At 45.6% G+C, this 23,522-nt stretch overlaps 1 protein-coding gene across 3 annotated transcripts in view; it reads right to left on the bottom strand.

Annotated features, from left to right (window-relative positions):
• zzz3 (zinc finger, ZZ-type containing 3) overlaps positions 1–23,522 on the bottom strand; it is a 148,020-nt gene that overhangs the window by 90,118 nt on the left and 34,380 nt on the right. For all 3 annotated transcript variants that reach the window (XM_038793754.1, XM_038793756.1, XM_038793755.1), the window contains exon 2: positions 937–2,480. In XM_038793754.1, the coding sequence (XP_038649682.1) occupies positions 937–2,417 (1,481 nt within the window). In that variant the 5' untranslated portion in view covers positions 2,418–2,480. The remainder of the gene's footprint in view (positions 1–936; positions 2,481–23,522) is intronic.

Here is a 23,522-nt window from a genome sequence, read left to right as displayed (position 1 = left end):
GTCGTCAAACCAAAAAAAAAAACCTCAATAAAATGTTTATTAAAAAAAGAATTTTTTGGGCAGCATGGTGGCACAGTGGTTAGCATTGCTGCCTACGGCGCTGAGGATCCGGGTTCAAATCCCGGCCCTGGGTCAGTGTCCGTGTGGAGTTTGCACATTCTCCCCGTGTCTGCGTGGGTTTCACCCCCACAACCCAAAGATGTGCAGATTAGGTGGATTGGCCACGCTAAATTGCCCCTTAATTGGAAAAAATAATTGGCTACACTAAATTTTAAAAAAAAGAATTTTGTAAGTTTCTATGAGATCACCTCTCACTCTTCGAAACTCCAATAAATGTAATCCTAACCAACTTAGTCTTTCCTCACATGATAGCCCAGGAATCAGCTTGGTAAACCTTCGCTGCACTCCCTCCACAGCAAGAACATGTTGCTTCAATAAGAACTGCAAAATTGCACACAATACCCCAGGCGTGGCCTCACCAAAGCCCTATACAATTGCAGTAAAACATCCCTATCCCTGTACTCAAATCCTCTTGCTGTGAAAGCAAACATACCATTTGCCTTCTTTACTGCCTGCTGTACCTGCACGCTTACTTTCAACGACTGATGCACGAGGACACAAGGTCTCCCTCAGTATACACCTCTCCCAATTTACTCCTATTCAAATAACAATCTGCCGTCCTATTTTTGCTACTGAAGCTACCAACCGGAATAATAAAGCCTTGTGACAAGCAAACAATTGGTAATGCTCTGCACAGCACCCCAACTAGGTTTTGTTCTTCCAGTACTTACTCAGGACAGCTGACCTTTGAGGTAGATTGCGAAATGAGAGAGGGAGAGAAGCAGGTACTTTGAAAAATAGATAAAACCAGACATTGTTTTTTAAAAAAAGGAACAAAAAAAAAACAGATGTCATGGTTACCATGGTTACACATACTCTTTGTTGTGTTTCAGTGCCACATGATCTGATTCAAAGTAGTATACATCGGGTTCTTCCTCCTCCTCTTCTCTAGATTGTTGACTGCTGCTCTCCCTGCCTGTGGACAAGTGCCCTCTGTCCAAGCCAAGCTGCACAGGCGAGTTGGGCACATTACCACTGAAACATTCACCAGCTCGGTCCTGGGGCAACTCTCCCTTAGTCCGAGAGTCATCCTCTTCCAATTTTGCACAGTGCTCGCTTTCTGCAGCCACCGCTGGCCCTCCAGTCTTTTCACATTCATTAAGACTGAGAGACTTGTCCTCCATCTGCCCATTGTCCCTGTTGGGTGAGCTCATCTTTTGAGAGCTGCACTTGTTAACTGTGGCCCTTCTGGGCGAAGTTCTCAGTGCATATCTGTGTTCTTGAGGTTCAATTAAGGGACCAGGTCCAGAGTCCAGCACTGCAGAAGAATCAGGCACCCCTGAGATCTGTTCAACATCCTGAGCAGCATTGATACTGCAACTGGCATTTTCAAAGCACTGTTCCTTTGACTGGAACAAACTATATCCCACAACGTCAACCTCTTCCTCAGATTCCCTGATTTGCAATGGGTTTTCAGTTGCTGGAATTGTGGTAGATTGTTGTGACACAGAGTGGCAGTCACTTATTGTCCTGTCGTCTTCCCACTCCGAATCTGTAGAAGGCACATCAGGCTCTGAGACAGTGGCCACCTTATTGCCGTTAAATAGCAGCGAGCGGCCACCTGAATTGTGGTTTTCAGTTTCTGTTGGTAAAACGGATGCACATGTATCAACATCAACACATTTTGGTTTACTGTTCAAATCAAGAGGTTCACAATGACTGCCCTCCAGAGCAGCAGCAGCATCTTTCTCATTGATCCCATTGGCAGCCTGGTGAGTGGACACCTCTTTCAGCAGAGGTGAGTCGCCTCGTCCACCGTCCAACTCTTTCACTTTTTTGATCTCCCTTTTATCACAGTCATCCAGTAAAAGAAAGCGTCGGGCACGCTTGAGCTGTGACAAGTCCCCATCGTTGATTGCGGTCGAGCCTTTTCGCTCGAGTGACGCCTTTTCGTTTTTAACAAGCGATGATGCATCCTCCAGGCCGTCTGCAGGCTCCAAGCGGGAGCATCGCTTTACCCGTTTAAAGACGGGCAGTATTGGGTCACAAATGTCCAAAGGCCTTTTCTCGTGATTATCCTTCTCAGAACAGGACAGTCCCCTTTTTCTAGGGCTCGCCCAGGGCTCGCGGGTGTGGTGCTGTTTGCATTCAGCAATCTTCCCGCCGTTTATGCCCTTCTGTTGTGGTACAGTGTCTTGTTTCTTTTTTGGTGACCGCGATCTCAACTGAGGGAAAGGGGAGGAATCGTCTGGGTGAACTATGCTGCGATTCCTCAAGGTCCGCCCGCAGAAATTTTCATCCAAACCATTTGAGCCGACTGACGATCTTGTAACACGCTGGGATCGAAAAGCAGCCATACTATGGCAGATCCCTAAGATATCACCATCATGATTCCCTCATGAGCATCAAGTGATGAAAACCTTGAGAATACAAAAAGAGAGAGAGAAAGTTAGGCTCAATGCAGAAAATGAAATTACACACAGATGTCTTCTAAATACAATTTGACTTTTGCCATGTGTGGCACAGCTTCAGCTATCAGCTGCTTTCAGCTATTCATTATTTTGTTATTTGAAGGATTGCGATTGCAAGAAAGCTGTTGGTGCATGTTCTGCTTTACCTTTGTTACAGGAAGTCGTTGTGGAAACAACGATTAAACTTTTTGAAGGGAAGTTAAATGTTTGAAGCAGGAGCAGCACAGGATACACTGGGAGAGCAGGAAAGTGTCATTATTTAGATTGATCGAGCAAAAGGCTGACACAGTAACAACACAACAGGGTAAACATCTATGGTACAAATGTACAACTGTCAAATTAAATTGCAGCCAAACATACAAAATGACTGAGCATTATATATGGACATAGTATAAGTGAATTGTATAAACTTGTAACTGGGCCTTGAACATGGAGGAAAGAAAAGGGGAGCTGTAATTACAGCAATGCTTTCATAGTTGTGCTGAAAATTAGTTGGAAAAGATTAAGCTAATCAGATGCCTTTTAAACAGCACAAGCCAAGAAATAAGATTAGTGGACAAACTCAGGGCCTGTTATGTGGGTGCAAGGAAAGGTGGAGATCACAAGTTGCAGATCAAGAGTAAGGGAAAGAAGAACATAACTAGCTGGTGTGGGGATGATTGGTGAGGTTTCAAGGACTGATACAATTACTCTACAGGAAATCATGGAGTGCGATGATTAATGCCTTCTGGAATACTTTCCTCCCCGTTTGCTTTTCCAGGCCTTCCGATCAACCCACACCACATCCTGTCAATGTGGCATAGAATCCACAGAATTCCCACAGTGCAGGAGGCCACTCGGTCCATTGAGTGGAGGTGGAGAAGGAGATGGAGAAGATGGAGGAATTCTCATGACAACTGAAGGCATTAACTTCTTGTTGCACCACAAGTGCCAAATCATTCTCCAGGAATTTGCCATGGTAGCCATTACTCAGGTGAGGATTTTCAGGGTCTTTGACCATGGGTTTCGACCACTTGAAAGTATTCTTATCCAACTTTCCCTCCCATAGCTACACTTTATAGCAGGAGCCAATAGACAATGCTTGGCTGATTTTAAGATACACTCAGACGGTTGTGCATTCAAATCCCACTCCAGTGACTAGAGTTTTGCAGCCCCAAGGAAATGCAGAACTGCAGAGGCGCTGCTTTTGTGAAGGGAAATCTATGTGAAAATGAAATGAAAATCGCTTATTGTCACGAGTAGGCTTCAATGAAGTTACTGTGAAAAGCCCCTAGTCGCCACATTCCGGCGCCTGTCCGGGGAGGCTGGTACGGGAATCGAACCGTGCTGCTAGCCTGCTTGGTCTGCTTTATAAGCCAGCGATTTAGCCTTGTGAGCTAAACCAGCCCCTAAACGTGGAGGCGCTATCTGCTCTTCAGATGAACTAAATTAAACCCTCAACACTATTCAAATCAGGGGAGCTTTCCAGGCGTCCTGGTCAAAAGATATTCCCCAACCAGTGCTTAAGTATCTGCTCATTATATCTGTGAGTTCATTGCATATAAAGTGGCTGTAACGCTCATACATTACACAGCACTTCAAAAATACTTCATTAGCTGAAAGCACTTATCATAGTGCCCAAGACTCTCACTTCATTCAACACTTGGCTCCAAGTTAAACTCACACTATGAAGGTACGTTGCTATGTTCGCAAGTAGCTGTGTATGCACTGCATTTAATGGCTGCCAGTCAATATGAATGACAACAGATTAAAAACTACAATACATAACTAAAACCTGATTCTGTAGAATGCCGACAGGAGGAACAAATGACCCCCATGAAGAGCCTCCGAATACCAAGGCTCATCAGCATTTTCTCAACTGAAGCAGAAACACAGAAGGAAAAAAACCTGAAGAGCAGAGTCCAATGTAACAAACATTAGCCATTCACAATCTATGACGTTATTTAAATTTCCATCATAAATACAGCAATGTTGAAAACACCCTATTTAATGGCACAAAGGCCAACAGAATTCTTTCTGCAATTTATTATTCATTTTATTACTGTAACTAATCACACCACACAGCAATTAATTCAATTTGATTCAGCGTCTGGATGCAAACAGTGCCTATGATGTTTAGCATTGCATTGACATGAGACTTAAACACCTCATTAGGAACATGGGAAATAGGAGTAGGCCATTCAGCCCCTCGAGCCTGCTCCACCATTATACAGAATCATAGAATCCCTGCAATACAGAATGAGACCATTTGGCCCATCGTGTCTGCACCGACCATTTGAAAAACCACCCTACAAGACCCAATCCCCACCCTATCCCCTTAACCCCACCCAACTGTTGGACACTAAGGGCAATTTAGCATGGCCAATCCACCTAACCTGCACGTCTTTGGACTGTGGGAGGAAATCGGAGCACCCGGAGGAAACCCACGCAGAATGTGCATTCTACCTCAACATTGTCCCTTGATATATTTAATATCTAGAAATCCATCAATCTCATTCTTGAACATAAGCAATGATTGAGATTCCACATGCATGGACGGACACACACAAAATCAGGCAGCGTCCTTTCTGCATCTACCCTTGTGAAGCTTTGTAAGAATTTTGTATGCTTCAATAAGATCACCACTCATCTCTTCTAATCTCTAGAGAATACAATTCCAGACTCCTCATAGTACAATCTCACCACCCCAGGGGAGCATCTGGTTGTTGCTCCAGAGGTTAGGACCGCATTGAGTCAACAGCCCAACATGGCTTGATCCTCAGATTAAGTGGAAGAACTCTCAAGCAAAGATTGAAATGGTCCAGCGGATGACTGTCACACTTGCAGAATATTGTTGAAACTTGAAAAAGCCAAAAAATAAAGATCAGTGACTGGTATACAACCAAACAAAAAACTGCTGTTTTTGGGGAACTATCACCAACTTTTATTGTACAACATTCGAATTAGGAGCAGGAGTAGGCCACTCGGCCCCTTGAACTGCTCTCTCATTCCAAACGATCACGGCTGATCCGATTGTAACCTCAACTCCACATTCCCACCTATAACCTTTCACCCCATTGCTCAGTAAGAATCTATCTACCTCTGCCTCAAAAATATCGAAAGACTCTGGACGGGATTTTCCAACCCAAAGAATCGGCGGCAAGGGCCGCTCTACGCCCCCCCCCCCCCCCCCCCCCCCAACCCCGGCAATTCTCCGCGCGCAATGGGCCGAGTGGCCGCGAGATAGGTCAAGTCCTGCCGGCGCCGTTCACGTGTGGTCCTATCCGGCGGGACCTTGCCGCTCATCCTGCCGCACCGGGGGGGGGGGGCGCGCCACTGTGGCCTGGCCCGCGATCGGGGCCTACCAATCGGCGGGCGAGCTTCTCCTGGTGGGGGCCCAATGTTTCTCCGCGCCGGGCCCCTGTAGCTCTCTGCCATGTTGCGTCGGGGCCGGCAACTAGCCTACATGCGCAAGTTCGCAGCGGCCGTAGTGTGCATGCGCGAACACGCGCCAGCCATAGTGTGCATGCGCAAACTCACGGCCCCCGTTCGGATGCCGGTATCGGCAGCTGGAGCTGCGCGAGTCGCTCCAATGCTCTGCTGGCCCCCTGTGCGGCGCAGGCTCGCTGCTCCTAGGGGCCTGCTGATGCCGTCGTAAAACACGACGGTGTTTACGATGGCGTCAACACTTAGCCTCAGGATTAGTGAATCCCACCCTCTGTTTCCACTGTCTTTGAAGGAAGTGAGTTTTAAAGACTCAACTTCAGAGAAACAAATTCTCATTTCTGTCCTACATGGGGGTCCCCTTCTTTTTAAATACTGGCCCCTTGCACTAGATTCTCCCACAAGAGGAAACATCCTCTCCAAATCCATCTTGTCAAGACCCCTCCGGATCTTGCCTGTTTCGATCAGATTACCTCAATCTTCTAAATTCCAGTGGATGCAAGCCTACCCATTCCAGGTATTAGTCCAGGAAACCCTCTGAACTTCTCCCAACACATTCAAATCCTCTCTTAAATAAGAAGCCTATACCTGTACACAATACTCCAGGTGTAGTCTCACCAATGTCCTGTATAGCTGAAGCATAACCTCCCTACTTCTGTAATCAATTCCCCTTGCAATAAACAATAACATTCTATTATCTTTCCTAATTACTTGCTTTTGGGTTTATGAACTAGGACACCCAGATCCCTTGGTGTCTCAAGAGTTTTGTCATCTCTCACCATTTAGATGATGTGCTTTATTTCTCCTGTCAAAATGGACAATTCCACATTTTCCCACATTATACACTTTTGTCACATCTTTGGCTGCACACTTAACCTCTCGATATCCCTCCATATCTCCTCTTCACAACTTACTTCCTTACCTATCTTTGGGTCAACAGCAAATACAGCAGCCATATCTTTGGTCCCTTCATCCAAGTCATTTTTATACATTGTAAAATGTTGCAGGTCTGGTGCTAGCCCCTGTGGCACCCCACTTGTTACACCTTTCCAACCAGAAAATGGCCTTTTAATGCCTACCCTCTGTTTACTGTTAGCTGGCCAATCTTCTACGCATGCCAATAAGTTACACCTTACACCACAAGCTTTTATTTTCATAACAGCCTTTGATGTGACATCTTCCCAAATACCTTCTGGACTGCAACATGTTCAGCAGTCTCCCTTTATCCACAATATATGCTATTATTTCCTCAAAAAACTCTAATAAACTGGTTAAATGACCCCTTTATATTCTACAACATGTCATGAAATCTATTGATCACTGTATTCCTGGGTTCTAAAACAGGAGTCTCAAGAGATAGCAATGCTTGTTACATCGGCTCCTGCCGAGGATCAAGGGTGGAACCCTCTGGGAGCGCTTTGATATGTCCCCAGATTAGTTGACGGGTTTGGTGAGCAGTTCCTCTTGAGGCAGTCAGCTTGAAGCAGTCTGCCAGCCCACAAGTGTCACAAAGACAAAAGGGACAGAAACAGGTCCCAGTTAAGTTAAAGAAAGAGCTGCAGGGAGCCGACTTTAAGTCGAGAGCTGTTGGGGCAAAGGTTCTTCTATGGAGCAGTGGTCTTTTGCTTGCCATGGCCATAAATTTGAAAGAATACTCATCAGCTAGTGTTGAATGTACTCGGGAATCCAGAGAGAAGGAACCTCAGACAGGAAGATTGAAACTGTGAGGTGGGCCAGTGTTAAAGGTCACCCGAGTGGGAGCAGTTTTTGGAGAGAATTCAAACGATTGATCTTCAAAGGTGAAGAATGGAAACCCTCGTGGGGAAAACTAATGTTCAGCGAGATTGATTGATTCACAACTGGACTAATGCTTGGGCGATTTGTTGAGAAATACATGGAATCTGTTTGGTTACACCTGTCCTTACTCTGTAGTGTGTCTGACCACAGTTCATCCGTTAATTCACATGCACCGCATACTTACCCTGAATATTTGAGTACAAGACAGAGTTTTATCCTTCTGAACTTATAAGTTTGCTTTTGTTTGTTCAAGACCTGTGGAATCTTGTGGCTTTATTCCAAAAGCAGGTGCCTTGAATTTCAACATTTATCCATTTTAAACAAAACATTATGGTCCCCAACTAGATCGCCAGACATGGCTAGGGAAGATAACAATAATATATGATGCCTTTAACATAGCAAAATTCCCCAAGGCGCTTCACATGAATGTTCAGAATTTATTTTAACACTCAACAGATATTAGGACAGGTGGCCAAAAGTTGGTTAAAAATGTAGGGTTTAAGCAGCGTAGTTAGGAGTGGGTGTTCAGGAATGAATTCCAAAGCTCGGGCCCTGGGCAGCTGACTGTATGCCTGGTAATAGGGTCAACGGAAACGGGACCCCATAGTTAGCCAGAATTGGGGAAACACAAATATATCAACGGGTTATAGGGTGGAAGGAGGTTACAGAGATAGCAAAAGACAAGGCCATGAGGGGGATTATTTGAGAAGTTAAAATAATTTTCAAGTGCTGGCAGAACCAAGTGTGTACACCTCCATTATTTGATAATATTTTTATTGCTACTCAATGTTTTAACAGAGGTCTCACACTCTTACACAAAATATATCCAACCGGTCAGGAGTAATGGAAGGCATATTGTAGTTTTGCGTAGCCAGCAGTCTGCCAACTGTACCTTATTTGCTTGAATATAGCAGCACACTATAAGAAGCAGTGTGTCATAGTAATATAGATAGTGACTGAATTCCCTAAGTATTCCTTCAACATGCTGCCTGTTATCTAATTCTGTTGTTTGCTAAATTTTTAAAACAGCACTCTTATACATTTCAATAGACCTAGTTTGAAAGTCATTGCTTACTTCTTGCCATGCAACATTAGAATTGAATGCGGCAATGAAATCAGTAACATGTCAGAAAAACCTAAATTTCAATGCAGTTGTGTAATACGTATTGCATTGAAAGAAAGTTGCCAAATAATCTGTTACCGGGACTGTAAAAACAATAAGCGTTACTGTCTTATAACTGTCAAGTGCTGTATTAGAAAACATGCGCAGTAAAGACTGTGATGTCTCAGGGGAATTATCGTGGCAGTTTACGACATTTTAGGGGAATCATTGAAGGAGGCTACAAGAGCCAGTGGGATTATCCAAAGAATGGTGGTGGTGCGGGTTGGGGGGGGGGGGGTTTAATCCCAGGATTTTCCGATGGGGGTCGACTGATTCCAGTGGGGTGGCACAGTGGCTAGCACTGCTGCCTCACGGCGCTGAGGGCCCAGGTTTGTTCCCAACTCTGGGTCACTGTCCGTGTGGAGTTTGCACATTCTTCCCCTGTCTGCATGGGTCTCACCCCCACAACCCAAAGATGTACCGGGTATGTGGATTAGTCACTCTAAATGCCCCCTTAATCAGAAGAAAAAAGAATTGGGTACTTTAAATTTAAAATAAATAAATAAGCTGATTCCAGTTGGGATCGAGGAACCGGCCAAAACATTTCTGTTCAGTCAGGGTGTCAATGTGACAGATAAATGAGTTTGACTTACAGACCACTCACAATCTAACAGAATGACAGAACAGTAACAACGGGGCAGAGTATCTTACTCGTGTTCCTAAAAAAAATCAATACCCCAAATGAATAAAATGAACATGTAAATTAACTGTAGGTTCAGTCTCAATTGAAAATACAATTTATAGCTGAAAGTTTTCAAAAACTATAAAAAATCTCTCAGCCTGTGAGCCTCTCTCCTGGATGCTCTGTAGGTGCAGTTTTCATATGCTGCACCACACGGAGATGCCCAGAGCACTTTAGCCAGCACACAGGCAAGCAGTGATCTTATGATCCTTAGCTTTACAACATCAATCACCGCAACAGGCATGGCATCTGCAGGTTTGCCAGCCCTTATAAAGTCAGCAGCCCATGAGGAAGGTGTCGTGATGAATGGCCTTCCCTTCTTAGCCCAAATCCTGCAAGTATGTGCTGAGGGAGCCTTCATCCGTTTTTATGCTTTCATGTCATGTGGGTGTTGCTGGCTCTGCCAGCATTTATTGCCCAACCCTAATTACCCTGGAACTGAGTGGCTTGCTAGGCCATTTCAGAGGGCGTTTAAGAGTCAATCACTTTGCTGTGGGTCTGGTATCACATGTCGGCAGATTTCCTTCCCTAAAGGGAAGTGAATCAGTCAGGTTTTTATGACAATTGGATTGGATTTGGTTATTGTCACGTGTACCGAGGTACAGTGAAAAGTATTTTTCTGCAGCAGCTCAACAGATCATTCAGTACATGGGAACAAAAGGGAATAAAAGAAAATACATAATAGGCAACACAAGGTACACAATGTAACTACATAAGCACCGGCATCAGATGAAGCATACAGGGTGTCGTGTTAATGAGGTCAGTCAATAGAGGGTCATTTAGGAGTCTGGTAACTGCGGGAAGAAGCTGTTTTGAGTCTGTTCGTGCGTGTTCTCAGACTTCTGTATCTCCTGCCCGATGGAAGAAGTTGGAAGAAGCCAGGGGTCTTTGATTATGCTGCCTGCCTTCCCCAGGCGGCGGGAGGTGTCGATGGAGTCAATGGATGGGAGGCAGGTTCATGTGATGGACTGGGCTGTGTTCACGACTCTCTGAATTTTCTAGCGGTCCTGGGCCGAGCAGTTGCCGTACCAATGTGATGCAGCCGATAGGATGCATTCTATGGTGCATCTGTAAAAGTTGGTAAGGGCTAATGTGGACATGGCGAATTTCCTTAGTTTCCCGAGGAACTATAGGCGCTGTTGTGCTTTCTTGGTGGTAGCGTCAACATGGGTGGACCAGGACAGATTTTGAGATGTGCACCCCTAGGAATTTGCAACTGCTAACCATCTCCACCTCGGCCCCGTTGTTGCTGACAGGGGTGTGCACAGTACTTTGTTCCTGAAGTCATTGACCATCTCTTTAGTTTTGCTGGCATTGAGGGGGAGATTGTTGTCGCTGCACCACTCCACTAGGTTCCCTATCTCCCTCCTGTATTCTGACTCGTCGTTATGCGCGATCCGGCCGACTATGGTTGTATCATCAGCAAACTTGCAGATGGAGTTGGAACCAAATTTTGCCACGCAGTCGTGTGTGTACAGGGAGTAGCGTAGGGGGCCAAGTACGCAGCCCCGGGGGCCCAGTATTGAGGACTATTGTGGAGGTCTTGTTCATTCTTACTGATTGTGGTCTGTTGGTCAGAAAATAGAGGATCCAGTTGCAGAGTGGGGAGCCAAGTCCTAGGTTTTGGAGATTTGATATGAGCTTGGCTAGGATTATAGTGTTGAAGGCGGAGCTGCAGTCAATCCATAGGAGTCTGATGGAAGAGTCCTTGTTGTCGAGATGCTCTCAGGATGTGTAGGGCCAGGGAAATGGCGTCTGCTGTGGACCGGTTGCGACGGTATGCGAATTGCAGTGGATCAAGACGTTCTGGGAGAATGGAGGTGGTACGCTTCATGATCAACCTCTCAAAGCACTTCATTACGACTGAAGTCAGGACCACCGGACTGTAGTCATTGAGGCACGTTGCCTGGTTCTTCTTTGGCACCAGTATGATGGTGGTCTTCTTGAAGCAGGTGGGGACCTCGGAGGTCAAAACAATTGACAATGGTTTCATGGTCATCTTTAGACATTTAATTCCAGATTTTTATTGAATTCAAATTTCACCATCTGCCATGGTGGGATTCAAACACAAGTCCCCAGAGCATGACCCTGGGTTTCTGCATTACTAGGCCAGTAACAGTACCACTACGCCATCGCCTCCCCCTACAGAAGGTCAGTCACATGCAGGCAGCAGTACAAAAGTGGCTAAAACCAATATCTTGCCCCATCTTCACTTCAGAGATCTATCAAACATGAAGTCAGCATGATCAGTGGGTACTACTCTTCCTGTTTAGTCAGAAAGTCATGGGTTAATATTCTACTCTGGAAACTTCAGAATAGTATCTCAGCTGGCACTTCAGTGCAGTGTTACAAGTGTGCTGCGGGATTTGCTGTCTTTTAAATAAACCATTAAATAAAGGCTCAAAAAATTGGTGCATGACGTAATGTGGATACTGTGCAGTCCCGGTCAGATTCGACACTAGAATAGAGACCGAGGCACAACTGAAGTGCCAGGCAAGATTGTAGGATTTTTATGATGTCTGCTTGTGCAGATGACATTGATGAAGAAGAGGGAAAATGTCTGCTTTATTTAATTTGTAACCCTCAGGCACACAGCTCTCGTAAAAGATCACAAAAAATCCCCCAACCGGTGTTAATAAAACAGATGATCTGGTCATTGTGGCACCTTGCCCATCTCCCACATTACTACAATGACTGCACTTGAAAAAGCACTTTGTTGGTCGTGAAGTACTTTGGGACGTCCTGAGACTGTGAAAGGCGATATATAAAAGTTTTCTTTCTTGCAAAACACCTGCTCAATAACAACATTTACCAAGAGCAGTTAGAAAAAGATTCTCTCATCTCCTACTGAGCTTAAATATGACAACCAATCTTTATAAAAATAATGAATTACAAAAGATGAGAAGGGTTTCTTTGCAACAACGGTCCACTTCCTGCTTAAGTTTTATTCCGAGAGGTTCAACAGGCATGCAAAGCTCTCGGGTATCAGCCGAAGTAATGATAATAATCTTTATTATTGTCACAAGTAGGCTTACATTAACACTACAACGAAGTTACTGTGAAAATCCCCTAGTCGCCACACTCCGTCGCCTGTTCGGGTACACTGAGGGAGAATTCGGAATGTCCAGTTCACCCAACAGCATGTCATTCAGACCTTGTGGGAGGAAACCGGAGCACCCGGAGGAAACCCAGACACGGGGAGAACGTGCAGACTTCTCAGACAGAGACCCAAGAGGGAATCGAACCTGGCACCCTGGCGTGTGAAGCAACCATGCTAGCCACTGTGCTACCGTGCCCACAATATGATGCCTTTCCTTCACTGTGTCAAAATCCACTTCCTAACAGCACTGTGGGTGTACCTACACCATCCACATAGAACATACAGTGGAGAAGAAGGCCATTCGGCCCATCAAGTCTGCACCGACTCACTCAAGCCCTCACTTCCACCCTATCCCCGTAACCCAATAACCCCATCTAACCTTTTGGTCATTAAGGGCAATTTATCATGGCCAATCCACCTAACCTGCACGTCTTTGGGTTACGAGAGGAAACTGGAGCACCCAGAGGAAACCCAAGCAGACACGGGGGAACTTGCAGACTCCGCACAGACAGTGACCCAGCGGGGAATCGAACCTGGGACCCTGGCGCTGTGAGGACACAGTGCTATCCACTTGTGCTACCCACATGGCCAGCAGCGGTTTAAGAAGGCCACCACCTTCTCAAGGGCAGTTAGGGATGGACAATAAATATAGTGGTTAGCACTGTTGCTAGCGGAGTAAGAGTGTGTGGACCAACAGCAACCCGACTGAGAATGGTAAACTGCGAGTCTACCATGCCTGCATCCTCAATGCACTCCTCTGGAGATCTGAACAACATAGGCATGAGAAAGGCTAAACAGTGTCCACCATCTCGGTCTCAGACACCATAGCTCGGAAGGACACGATTACCAACTCCTTAGCATGCTAATTTCATCAGCCTATGCTCATTGGTAAGCCAATGGTGTCAGTGCTGACTCAACCAGGTTCAATGGATGGATGACAGCCATATACCCAGAGACTTTCTGTACGGTGAACTGGCTACAGGGTCACAACCTCCTGGGCATCCATACCACTGCTCTGAGGGCTCCAACTGAGTATGAAGATGGCAGGCATTGACACCAACAACTGGGAGACGGTGACTGACAACGATGGCTCTTGAAGCTCACCGAAAGTATTGGAAGAAGTCTGACAACACCAGGTTAAAGTCCAACAGGTTTGTTTCGAATCACTAGCTTTCAAAGCACAGCTTAAGACTTCTTACTGTGCTCACCCCAGTCCAACACCGGCATCGCCACATCATGAAAGTATTGGAAGAGAGAAGCAGAAACCGTAAAGCTCAGCAGGCTAAGAAGAGGGCCCAGAGAAAACAGCAACCAATAAATTGTACACCTTCTCAGCCCACCGTCTTCCACTGCAGCAAATGTGGCAGAGACTGCCATGTCTGAGTGGGGCTTCTGAGCCAGGCGGGGCCATGCTGAACATGGAGTTGACACCATAGTTAAAACCATCATCTTACGAGATGGAAGGCAGCCGCAAAATTAGGATAGAATCAGCGGGTCTCCTTTTGGACCACCCATTTTGTCACTACCAAATCCCAGCACTGCTCATTTTCACTGCATGTCTTCTCTTTCCTGTCTTAAAATAACTCTAATTACATACGCCTGGCATTTTGTTTTAAATTTACAAAGTACAAACACATCACATTAAAACAGCCCAACAACTACCACCCACAGGACTTCAGTAATCTAGCTGGAGTTATCACTTTGCATTCTGTAATGCCTTAAGTGCAATGAAACGCAAATGCTTTCTCCAAACACAACACAGGTTCTGGCAGAGCCAAACCTATAATTATACAGCTGGGTGGTTTCACTTCATGTGGACAAGCAAAAGCAACCTTCATTCATTCATTACAGTTTACCTCAAATCTGTCTCTCTCCACCCCTCCCACCTCTAGTTGCCTGATCTTAAAGAAAAATAAATTCTCAATGGAGAATTTAAAAATCTCAAACATTTCACCTAACCCTAGAGTCAAGGCTTTCAAGCCACTGCTAAGAAGGCTGAAAGAATTTAAAATCTCTTTGGATTGACGTGAAAGACTTTAGCACATCGAACACATGACTTCCCAAAGTAGATTTGCAAATTGATCTTCCTAACATTGATAGCTGCATAAAGTTACACTCTATTCCTAGCCAGACTGCAGATGATTGGGTAATTCCATCATCAGTCACACTGGAGGCCGCACTTCTGTAAGGAAGGGATTGATTTTACCCATATTGCATTATGCCATACAACTATCTTCCAGTTGCTGCATTCACAGGAGAAATCACCCCACTTTTATCAGAAGTCGCTGAACTGTTTGCTGTAGTTCATAGAGGCTCATAGGACTTTGTAAATTGACAGCTTGCTTTGCTGTTTACTGTAAAATAGACTGCTTGGAAGTCCTGCAGCAAGTCCCACTTCACCTCCCACTCATTGGCTGACACAGTGGTGTCGATATTCTGAGTGCAACGCCCAAATCAGACTTCAAAAGAGAATGGTGCAACGCTCAACATCCTGTACTGCTTGCCAACTGCAAGCAAAGCTTTGAACATATAAACACACATGTATGGAGCAATTGCTGCCATGGGTATTAGGGGACAGGAAAAAATAAAGACACTGTCCAATCTAAGCCAGGTGAGACCATAAGACAAAGGAGCAGAATTAGGTCACTCAGCCCATCGAGTCTGCTCCGCCATTCAATCATGGCTCATATTTTTCTCATCCCTATTCTCCTGCCTTCTCCCCATAACCCCCGATCCCCTTATTAATCAAAAACCTATCTATCTCTGTCTTAAAGACACTCAGTGATTTGGCCTCCACAGTCTTCTGAGGCAGAATTCCACAGATTTACCACCCACTTGCTGAAGAAAGTCCTCCTCATCACTATTTTAAAGGATCGTCCCTTTAGTCTGAGATGGTGTCCTCTGGTTCTAGTTTTTCCTACAAATAGAAACATCCTCTCCATGTCCACTGCATCCAGGCCTCGCAGAATCCTGCAAGTTTCAATAAGGTAGCTCCTGTACAAAGTTGCGTGATGAGAGGGAACAAATGAGAGCCTGCAAGCCCAGGAAATCCTGGTCACTACAGTCCTAAATGTGTTAAAATTACTTCTTCGTTGGATTTTGAGGGTCAGCCGGTTTGCAACGGGCTGCTCCTAATAATGTTGCCTCCTTAGTGGATAAATGATGAATCAGAATACCCAGATTAGTTATCATCAGCTTTTGAAATATAGGCAAATACAAATTCATAAGCACAAGAGCAAGTCATTGAGCATCCCACCACCCAACCCCCTCCCCTCCCCCGCACACACCTCCCCTCCCCCGCACACGCCCCCCAACCCCCTCCCATGCCCCCAACCCCCTCCCGCACACGCCCCCCAACCCCCTCCCCGCACACACCCCACCCCTCCCAGCCCCCTGCACACACTCCAACCCAACCCCTCCCCCACACGCACCCGAACCCATCCCCAACCCCGCGCACATCCAACTCACTCTCCCCGCCCCAACCACCTTTGACCCCCACCCCACACCAACCAATTCACCACCTCTCCCACCGGTCTCCACATCCTCCAGGCATTCAATAAGATCATTACGGGTCTGCAATTCCATTGCATTCATCAGTTGTGATTCAGTATCCCATATCCTACAAAAAATCCATCAGTCCGTTTTAAGCTCGAACTTATCAGCTTCTCTTCCTTGCCCATTAATGATTGCTCTCCAGGCTGCTGGCACAAGGGCAGCCAATGGTTTGCTCAAGATTCCAATCAACAGCACACACTAACCAGTTATACAGTTTATCCTCTTCCCTTCCCAGTGTTATACATTCTAGTTTCTCTTAAACATTCAGAATTGAGCTTTTAAGAGCTCAAGCATTTCATATGAGAGGATGAGTTCTGAGTTTAATGTCGGCTCCTTGAAGTATATCAAGTTTTGACATCTGATTTTAGCAACTGCCATTAAATATGGAAGTTTATCCACCACTTTCAGCCCCAAATCAGAATGAGGAATTGCTACTATACTGGTCATATTTTGACCTCAACGCCACTCAGATTCTCTCCTAATGAAACAACTCCTCAAGGACACTTAGACTTCAACTCATTTATGTAATTTATAAGGCTTCAATTATCAGGTTGTGCTGTATGTAAGCTTAATGAGGAAAATTCTGAATTTTTCTGTATTATTGGGATGATTCATGAATGCAAGTTGTTAAGAACATCTTACAGCTGGCATCTCCAAATGCCACATACTGTTCTGAAGCTTTAAGAAAGATCATCTAGAAGTGAACTGAAGTTCTGACCATTCTGGCAAAAAGGACAATCGCTAATTTAAAATGCATTGCTGCCTATTTAAAAATGAGAGATGGCCCGGGGGGTTGGGGGGGGGGGGGGAGAGAGAGAGAGAGAGAGAGAGAGAGAAAGAAGAGAGAGAGAGAGAGAGAGAGAGAGAGAAGAATTGAAAATTACTCAGAGCCTGGACTACAATCAGCAGGGGGCATTCGATAGCAGAGTGTTGGCAAGGTAGAGCAACAGTTGGCAGGAAACTGGTCAAAATGTGGAAGATGGCAGGGAAAAAAACTACTTGCGGGGAAACTTTGGTAGATAGAAACCATTGTGTACTGATTCCAGCCCAGTAAGAATGATACAAATCTTTTGGTTTGGAAATGTGTGTTTTGTTTAAATGTTGTTTTATATACACGTTTGCCAATTAACAGCACAGGCAGCTTTAAGGAGACACCTTACAAAGTTTTTTTTTTTTTTTTTTAAATTTAGATTACCCAATTATTTTTTCCAATTAAGGGGCAATTTAGCATGGCCAATCCACCTACTCTGCACATTTTTGGGTGTGGGGGCGAAACCCACGCAGACACGGGGAGAATGTGCAAACTCCACACGGACAGTGACCCAGAGCCGGGATCGAACCTGGGACCTCAGCGCCGTGAGGCGGTTGTGCTAACCACTAGGCCACCGTGCTGCCCTACACCTTACAAAGTTCACAATCGACCAACAAATTTTCTCCAAAGCTAATTTTATGACCAAGGATATTCTGAAGAAGTCAGAGGTTTGTAGAATGAGAGAACACAATACAAAGATTTGTGCAGAATACCATTATTGCAGAGACAAATATCACATTTGTCCATCACTTACAAATAAAGGAGTCAACCTTTTACCTCAAATCCCAGAATTCCTGCCTCCCGTTACCTAACAACAGCATTTCAGCAAAGCTATGGAGAACTTTTACAGTTACAGACCAGTCAAATGGTACGGGGAGAGGAAGTGAGAATTAAATATTTTCCTGAAAAATAAAACTCTACTTCTGTAAATGTGAAGCTACACATCACTTGAAGAAGAGAAAACTCAGGTGGCTGGAGGTGGGGAAGCACTCCTGAATCTCCTTACCAACAAGCAGTGCTGGTAAGGCACTTACTGCCTGTATTCGGATCAACTCACCTCAGTTCTTGGACAGGTGCAATCTAAAAGTCTGTTAAATTTTAGGGATTGAAGATGCATTAACATTTAAATAACTGAACCATAGATTTGAGCCAGGGAAGTGGGATGGAAATTTTCGGAGATGGGAGGAGAAAGGAATTAGGCCACTAACATTTAAATAACTGAATCCACCTTCTCAAGAGACATTTATGGGACGGCATGAAATGTTTTGGACAATCATGGGAAGCGAACTGATCGACTCGTCCTTCAGTGAGTGAAACCGGTCACTCTACCTGCCCGCTGGACAGACCCACATCATCCGCAAATCTGCCATGAGATTCCCAAACAAGTGCTCTACTCAGAGGCTCTGACACAGCAAGCAAGCCCAGGAGGGCAGAGGAAATGCTTCAAGGAAACCCTCAAACCCCCTGGGAAATAGTGCAACATCCCCCACCAACACTGGGAATCCATGGCCCAAGACCGCACCGAAGATGAGGAAAAAACATCAGGGTAGGAGTTGAACACCTCAAGTCCCATCGCCAAGAGGAAGCTGAAGCCAAGCGTCGGCAGTGAAAGGAGGTGCGGGCAACCCAGGCACCCGTTCCCTAACCCCCCATCTGCCCCACCTGGGACAGACACTGTTAGATCGTGCATAAGACTCCGCAGGTCACCCGAGAACTCAATTTTAATATGGAAGAATGTCATCCTCGATTCAGGGGGACTGCCGAACAGGATCCTGTCACTCTTACCTTAGCCTAAATGCGTCAGTCTTGCTGTGTGCAAATTTGCCGCCACAATCCCTTACATTACGAATAATCTTATTATTGTCACACAGTAGGCTTTACATTGACACTGCAATTAAGTTACTGTGAAATCCCTGGTCGCCACACTCCGGCGCTATTCGGGTACAAGAGAAGAATTCAGAATGTCCACTTCACGGAAACAAGCACGTCGTTCGGGACTTGTGGAAGACATCGGAGCACCCAGAGGAATCCCACACAGACATGGGGAGAACGTGTAGACTCCGCACAGACAATGGCCGGGGAATCGAACTTGGGACCCTTGTGCTATGAAGCAACCAGTGCTAAACAGTTGTGCTACCCTGCTGCCCTATGGCACGCTACAATGGCAACTACACTTAAAAAAAAGCACTCAGATCTCCTCAGGTCAGTGAAAGCACATTATGAATGTAAATATTCTTTTGTATGTATGTAAAGTTCCACATATATAGCTAGCTCTTCATGCCCTCAAGAGCTTGAAATAAATTCTGCCTTGAGGTGTCCACAACTATCAAAGGAAACACCTCTGGATGGGCGGGAGGGTGATGATACAAGAGTGGAGAGCAAACTGGGGGATGCAGGTGGAAAGAGCAAACAAATAAAACTTCAAAATGAAAAATATCTACTGCTTTGAAAGGCAGCAGTCAACACCCCACTCTTTACTGTGTGGGTTAGTCAACATAACTTTTAAATTAAGAGATTTAGGGGAGGAAAAAAAGCATTGTGATTAAACATTGTTGTTTTTGGTGCATCATGGCAATCCTGAATTCCAGGGTAGGAAAGGTGGCAGGTCTGGGGAGATTAGAGTGGGGTAGAGAGAAATGCCATCTATGAGGAGGAAAGAAGCCTTACATTCACATGCATTTTCAGCAAGCAGAGAAACGTTACAATAATGATAAAAGGCCTTTAAGACCCTCCCCAGTGCAATCAATGCTGATGCTCAAAAATACTTACTGAAAGATTCAACAGACACGGGCACAGTGCCAAGCAAACCAAAGTGGCCTGATTGGGCTGTGAGTCTAATCCTATACAGTGCAGGGTAGGTTGCATAACGCCTGGCCCCTATTTACAACTCACTCATGAAACCCCAGCCAACCTTTAGCAGAATATTAGAAAAGGACGCAAACATTCTTTCATCAAGGGCGAAGTTAGCAGCACAAGCAAAACCTGTTTTTAAACTGAAAATTTGATTCCAATAATTCATGCACAGAGGATATCTTTAAATGATTCATGAGCCCAGGCACATAAAAGGATATCAGTGTAATCAAGGAATGTTTCACTATTCACTGCCCTGGGCAGAAATGGACACCGGAATCTTAGCCACCTCCTACATAGAGCAGCATAAACAGAGCTCCCAGCCAAGTGAAACATTATAACCCCGAGTAGCTATGTTGTGAATGGTGGGAATTATCCTTTAAATCCATTCATAATACCCTCGAGACTGAAATGCAGAAGAGCCAGTCACGAGTTGAAAGACACTGCCCGCCAATTGAAGTAAATGCGCAACAGACAAGATAGTGTTTACCTACTGATAGCACACAGTGCTCGCTGCAGTCTGTACAAAATGGAAGCGTTTCTATTCCATAAATGAAAAAGCACCCAGATGTGTCATCCAACAGTTGATATAGATACCGACTGCAGATTTCAGGCTTTGCAATAAACTATCCCTCAAGCGACAGAAAGATCACATCAAACAACCTATAACAAGCAATCATCTGGCCTTTAAATTAGTCCTATTTAACTCTTAAGTGATCCTGTACAGCTGAAGTTATTTCAAGCATCTCTGACTGTTCATTTCTTAAGCTTGCTTTCTCTCTCTCTCTCTTTCCTCCCCACCCCCCTCTTGCCCTTCAGCCTCTGAAAGCTCTCATTCCTTCTCGAGCACCATCCTTTCTGTTCATAGGCTTGTTCAGTAAGCTTCTACCATGAGGTGACAATTTACCCTATTTGGCTTTTTCTTTCCTGGGCATTGTAAATCATTCAGATTTTCTCCTGTCATTTTCTCAAGCTCCCATCTCACAGCTCTTTTGCATCATTCAGCTGCAGCTCGGTGAATATGCACTCATCTCAGGGTCAGAAGGTGTGGCAGGTTCAAGGTCACTCCACAAGCAAGCAGAAACAAAATGAAATGAAATGAAATGAAAATCGCTTATTGTCACGAGTAGGCTTCAATGAAGTTACTGTGAAAATCCAGGCTTACATTCCAGTGAAGCGCAAAAAAGAGCAGTTCACTATCAGAGATCATAGAAGCCTTACAGCACAGGAGGCAGCCATTCAGCCCATCAAGTACAAGCTAACTCTCTGTAGTGCAATCAAGTCAATCCTATTCCAAAAACTCTGCAAGTTTCTTATCCTCCCAAGTGCTCATCCAATTTCTTTCCAGAAGCACTGGTCGGCTCCCCTTTCACCACCCTGGTGCGCAATGTGTTGCAGGCCATTACTGTTCGCTATCTACAATGATTCTTCCTCACATTCCCTGCATTTCTTGTCCCAAGCCTAAAATCCATGCCCCCCCAGTTTTATAATAATCTTTATTAGTGTCACATGTAGGCTTACATTAACGCTACAATGAAGTTACTGGAAAAGCCCCTAGTCGCCACACTCCAGCATCTTTCAGGTACACAGAGAGAAAATTCAGAATGTCCGATTCACCTAACAAGCATGTCTTTTGGGACTTGTGGGATGAAACCAGAGCTCCCAGTGGAAACCCAGGCAGACACAGGGAGAACATGCAGACTCCACAGTGACCCAAGCCAGGAATCGGACACAGGTTCCAGGTGCTGTGAAACAACAGTGCTAACCACTGTGCTATTGTGTCGCCCGACCTTTGCACCATCAGCTAATGGAAACAGCTGTTCTTTGTCTCACGTAACTAAAGCTGTCATAATTTTACACACCGCAAATCAAATACTTTGCTCCATGGGGAACAACCCCAACGCATCACACAAGCTTGCTACCTTCACATTGATTCTGTATACACCTCCTGCTGCCTCAGGAAGGCAGACAGCATTATCAGAGACCCCTCCCACCCAGGCATTGCCTTCTTCCAGACCCTTCCATCAGGCAGAAGGTACAGAAGTCTGAAGACCCGCACATCCAGACATAGGAATAGCTTCTTCCCCACAGCTACTGGACTCCTCAACGCCTCCCCCTCGGGCTGATCTGTTCCCTGTAAGAACACTATTCACGACGCCCTATGCTGCTCTTGCTCATGTATTTGCTTTGCTTGGCCCCTTGTTCCGCACTGTAACCAATCACAATTTATCGATGTACCATCTGTCAATGTACTTTGTCGATTATTCTGTTTGTCTACTATGTGCGTACTGTGTACGTTCCCTTGGCCGCTGAAAAATACTTTTCACTGTACTTCAGTATGTGACAAAATCAAATCAAATCAGCTTCTCTAACCTAACTCTAGCTAAATTCCCTTATCCCAGTAAATCTCTTATCCCTCTCAAGGCCCCTCAACATCCTTAGGTGCAGCTTTTCAGATCAAATGCTAAACTGTGACCCCCCATCTAATAATAATAATCGCGTATTGTCACAAGTAGGCTTCAGTGAAGTTGCTGTGAAATACGGGAATTGAACCCGCGCTGCTGCCTTGTCCCGCAATACAAGACAGCTGTTTAGCCCCCTGTGCTAAATCAGCCCCTTTTTGGGGCTAACCACTGGGTCATGACTCAGTAGTTAGCACTTCTCCCTCACAGAAGCAGGGACCCAGATTCAATTCTGGCCTTGGGTGACCGTCTGTGTGGTGTTTGCACGTTCTCCCCGTGTCTGCGTGTGTTTCCTCCAGGTGCTCCGGTTTCCTTCCGCAGTCCGAAGATGTGCGGGTTAGGTGGGGTTCCAGGCCCGGGGGGGGGGGGGGGGGATTCCTGGGTTGGCTACTCTTTCAGAGGGATGGTGCAGACTCAATGGGCCAAATGGCCTCTGTAGGGATTCTATGGACCTGCCCTCTCACGTGGTTGTCAAGGAACTCTCGGCACTATTGTATCGAGAATTCCTCTCAGTTGCATTATCAAATCTCTCCCTCAACCAACATCAAAAGAGATGCCACTGCTATTTTTGGAAGCTTGGCATGGTGGACATAGTTACTGATGTAGTGTAGAAACAAACTTCCAAAGTGTTTCATTGCCTGGAAAGTACTTTTGAGACATCATGAAAGGTGCCATTGCTACAATTCTGAGATTTAAGATTAATATGCTTGAGGACTTTTGGGCGGAATCGTACCATATTTTTCCAAAGTGTCCGGCTCAAGACTGGAAACCGGCGTGTCGCTCTCCAGCTCCACTGACCAGTCCTCACTCCAGATCTTCAACCTCGGAATAAAAGAATGAGTGGGCAGGGTTTTTGCGATCAGTCAGCTGGGGCAGTGCCTGTTAAGAGCTGGCAACGCCAGCTCCACAGAGATTGGAGTGGCATCATTAAAGGGCACCCAGACCAGAACACCAACTCCACCCCCGCCCCACCCCAATCATTGGGATCTCTCTTTCTCCCCCACACAATCATCAGGAACTCTCCCACCTCTCACACCATCAACTCCCCCCCCCCCCCCCTCCAAACACTCATTAGGATCTCTTCCCCACCTCCCCAACACCCACACAATCAACAGGGATCTCTCTCACCGCCCCGCCCCTCCTCCCCCA

This window comes from Scyliorhinus canicula, chromosome 4, assembly GCF_902713615.1.
Source record: "Scyliorhinus canicula chromosome 4, sScyCan1.1, whole genome shotgun sequence".
Lineage (NCBI taxonomy): Eukaryota > Metazoa > Chordata > Chondrichthyes > Carcharhiniformes > Scyliorhinidae > Scyliorhinus > Scyliorhinus canicula.
Note: the sequence above shows the minus strand (reverse complement) of the source record. Positions and strands in the feature narration are given on the sequence as shown.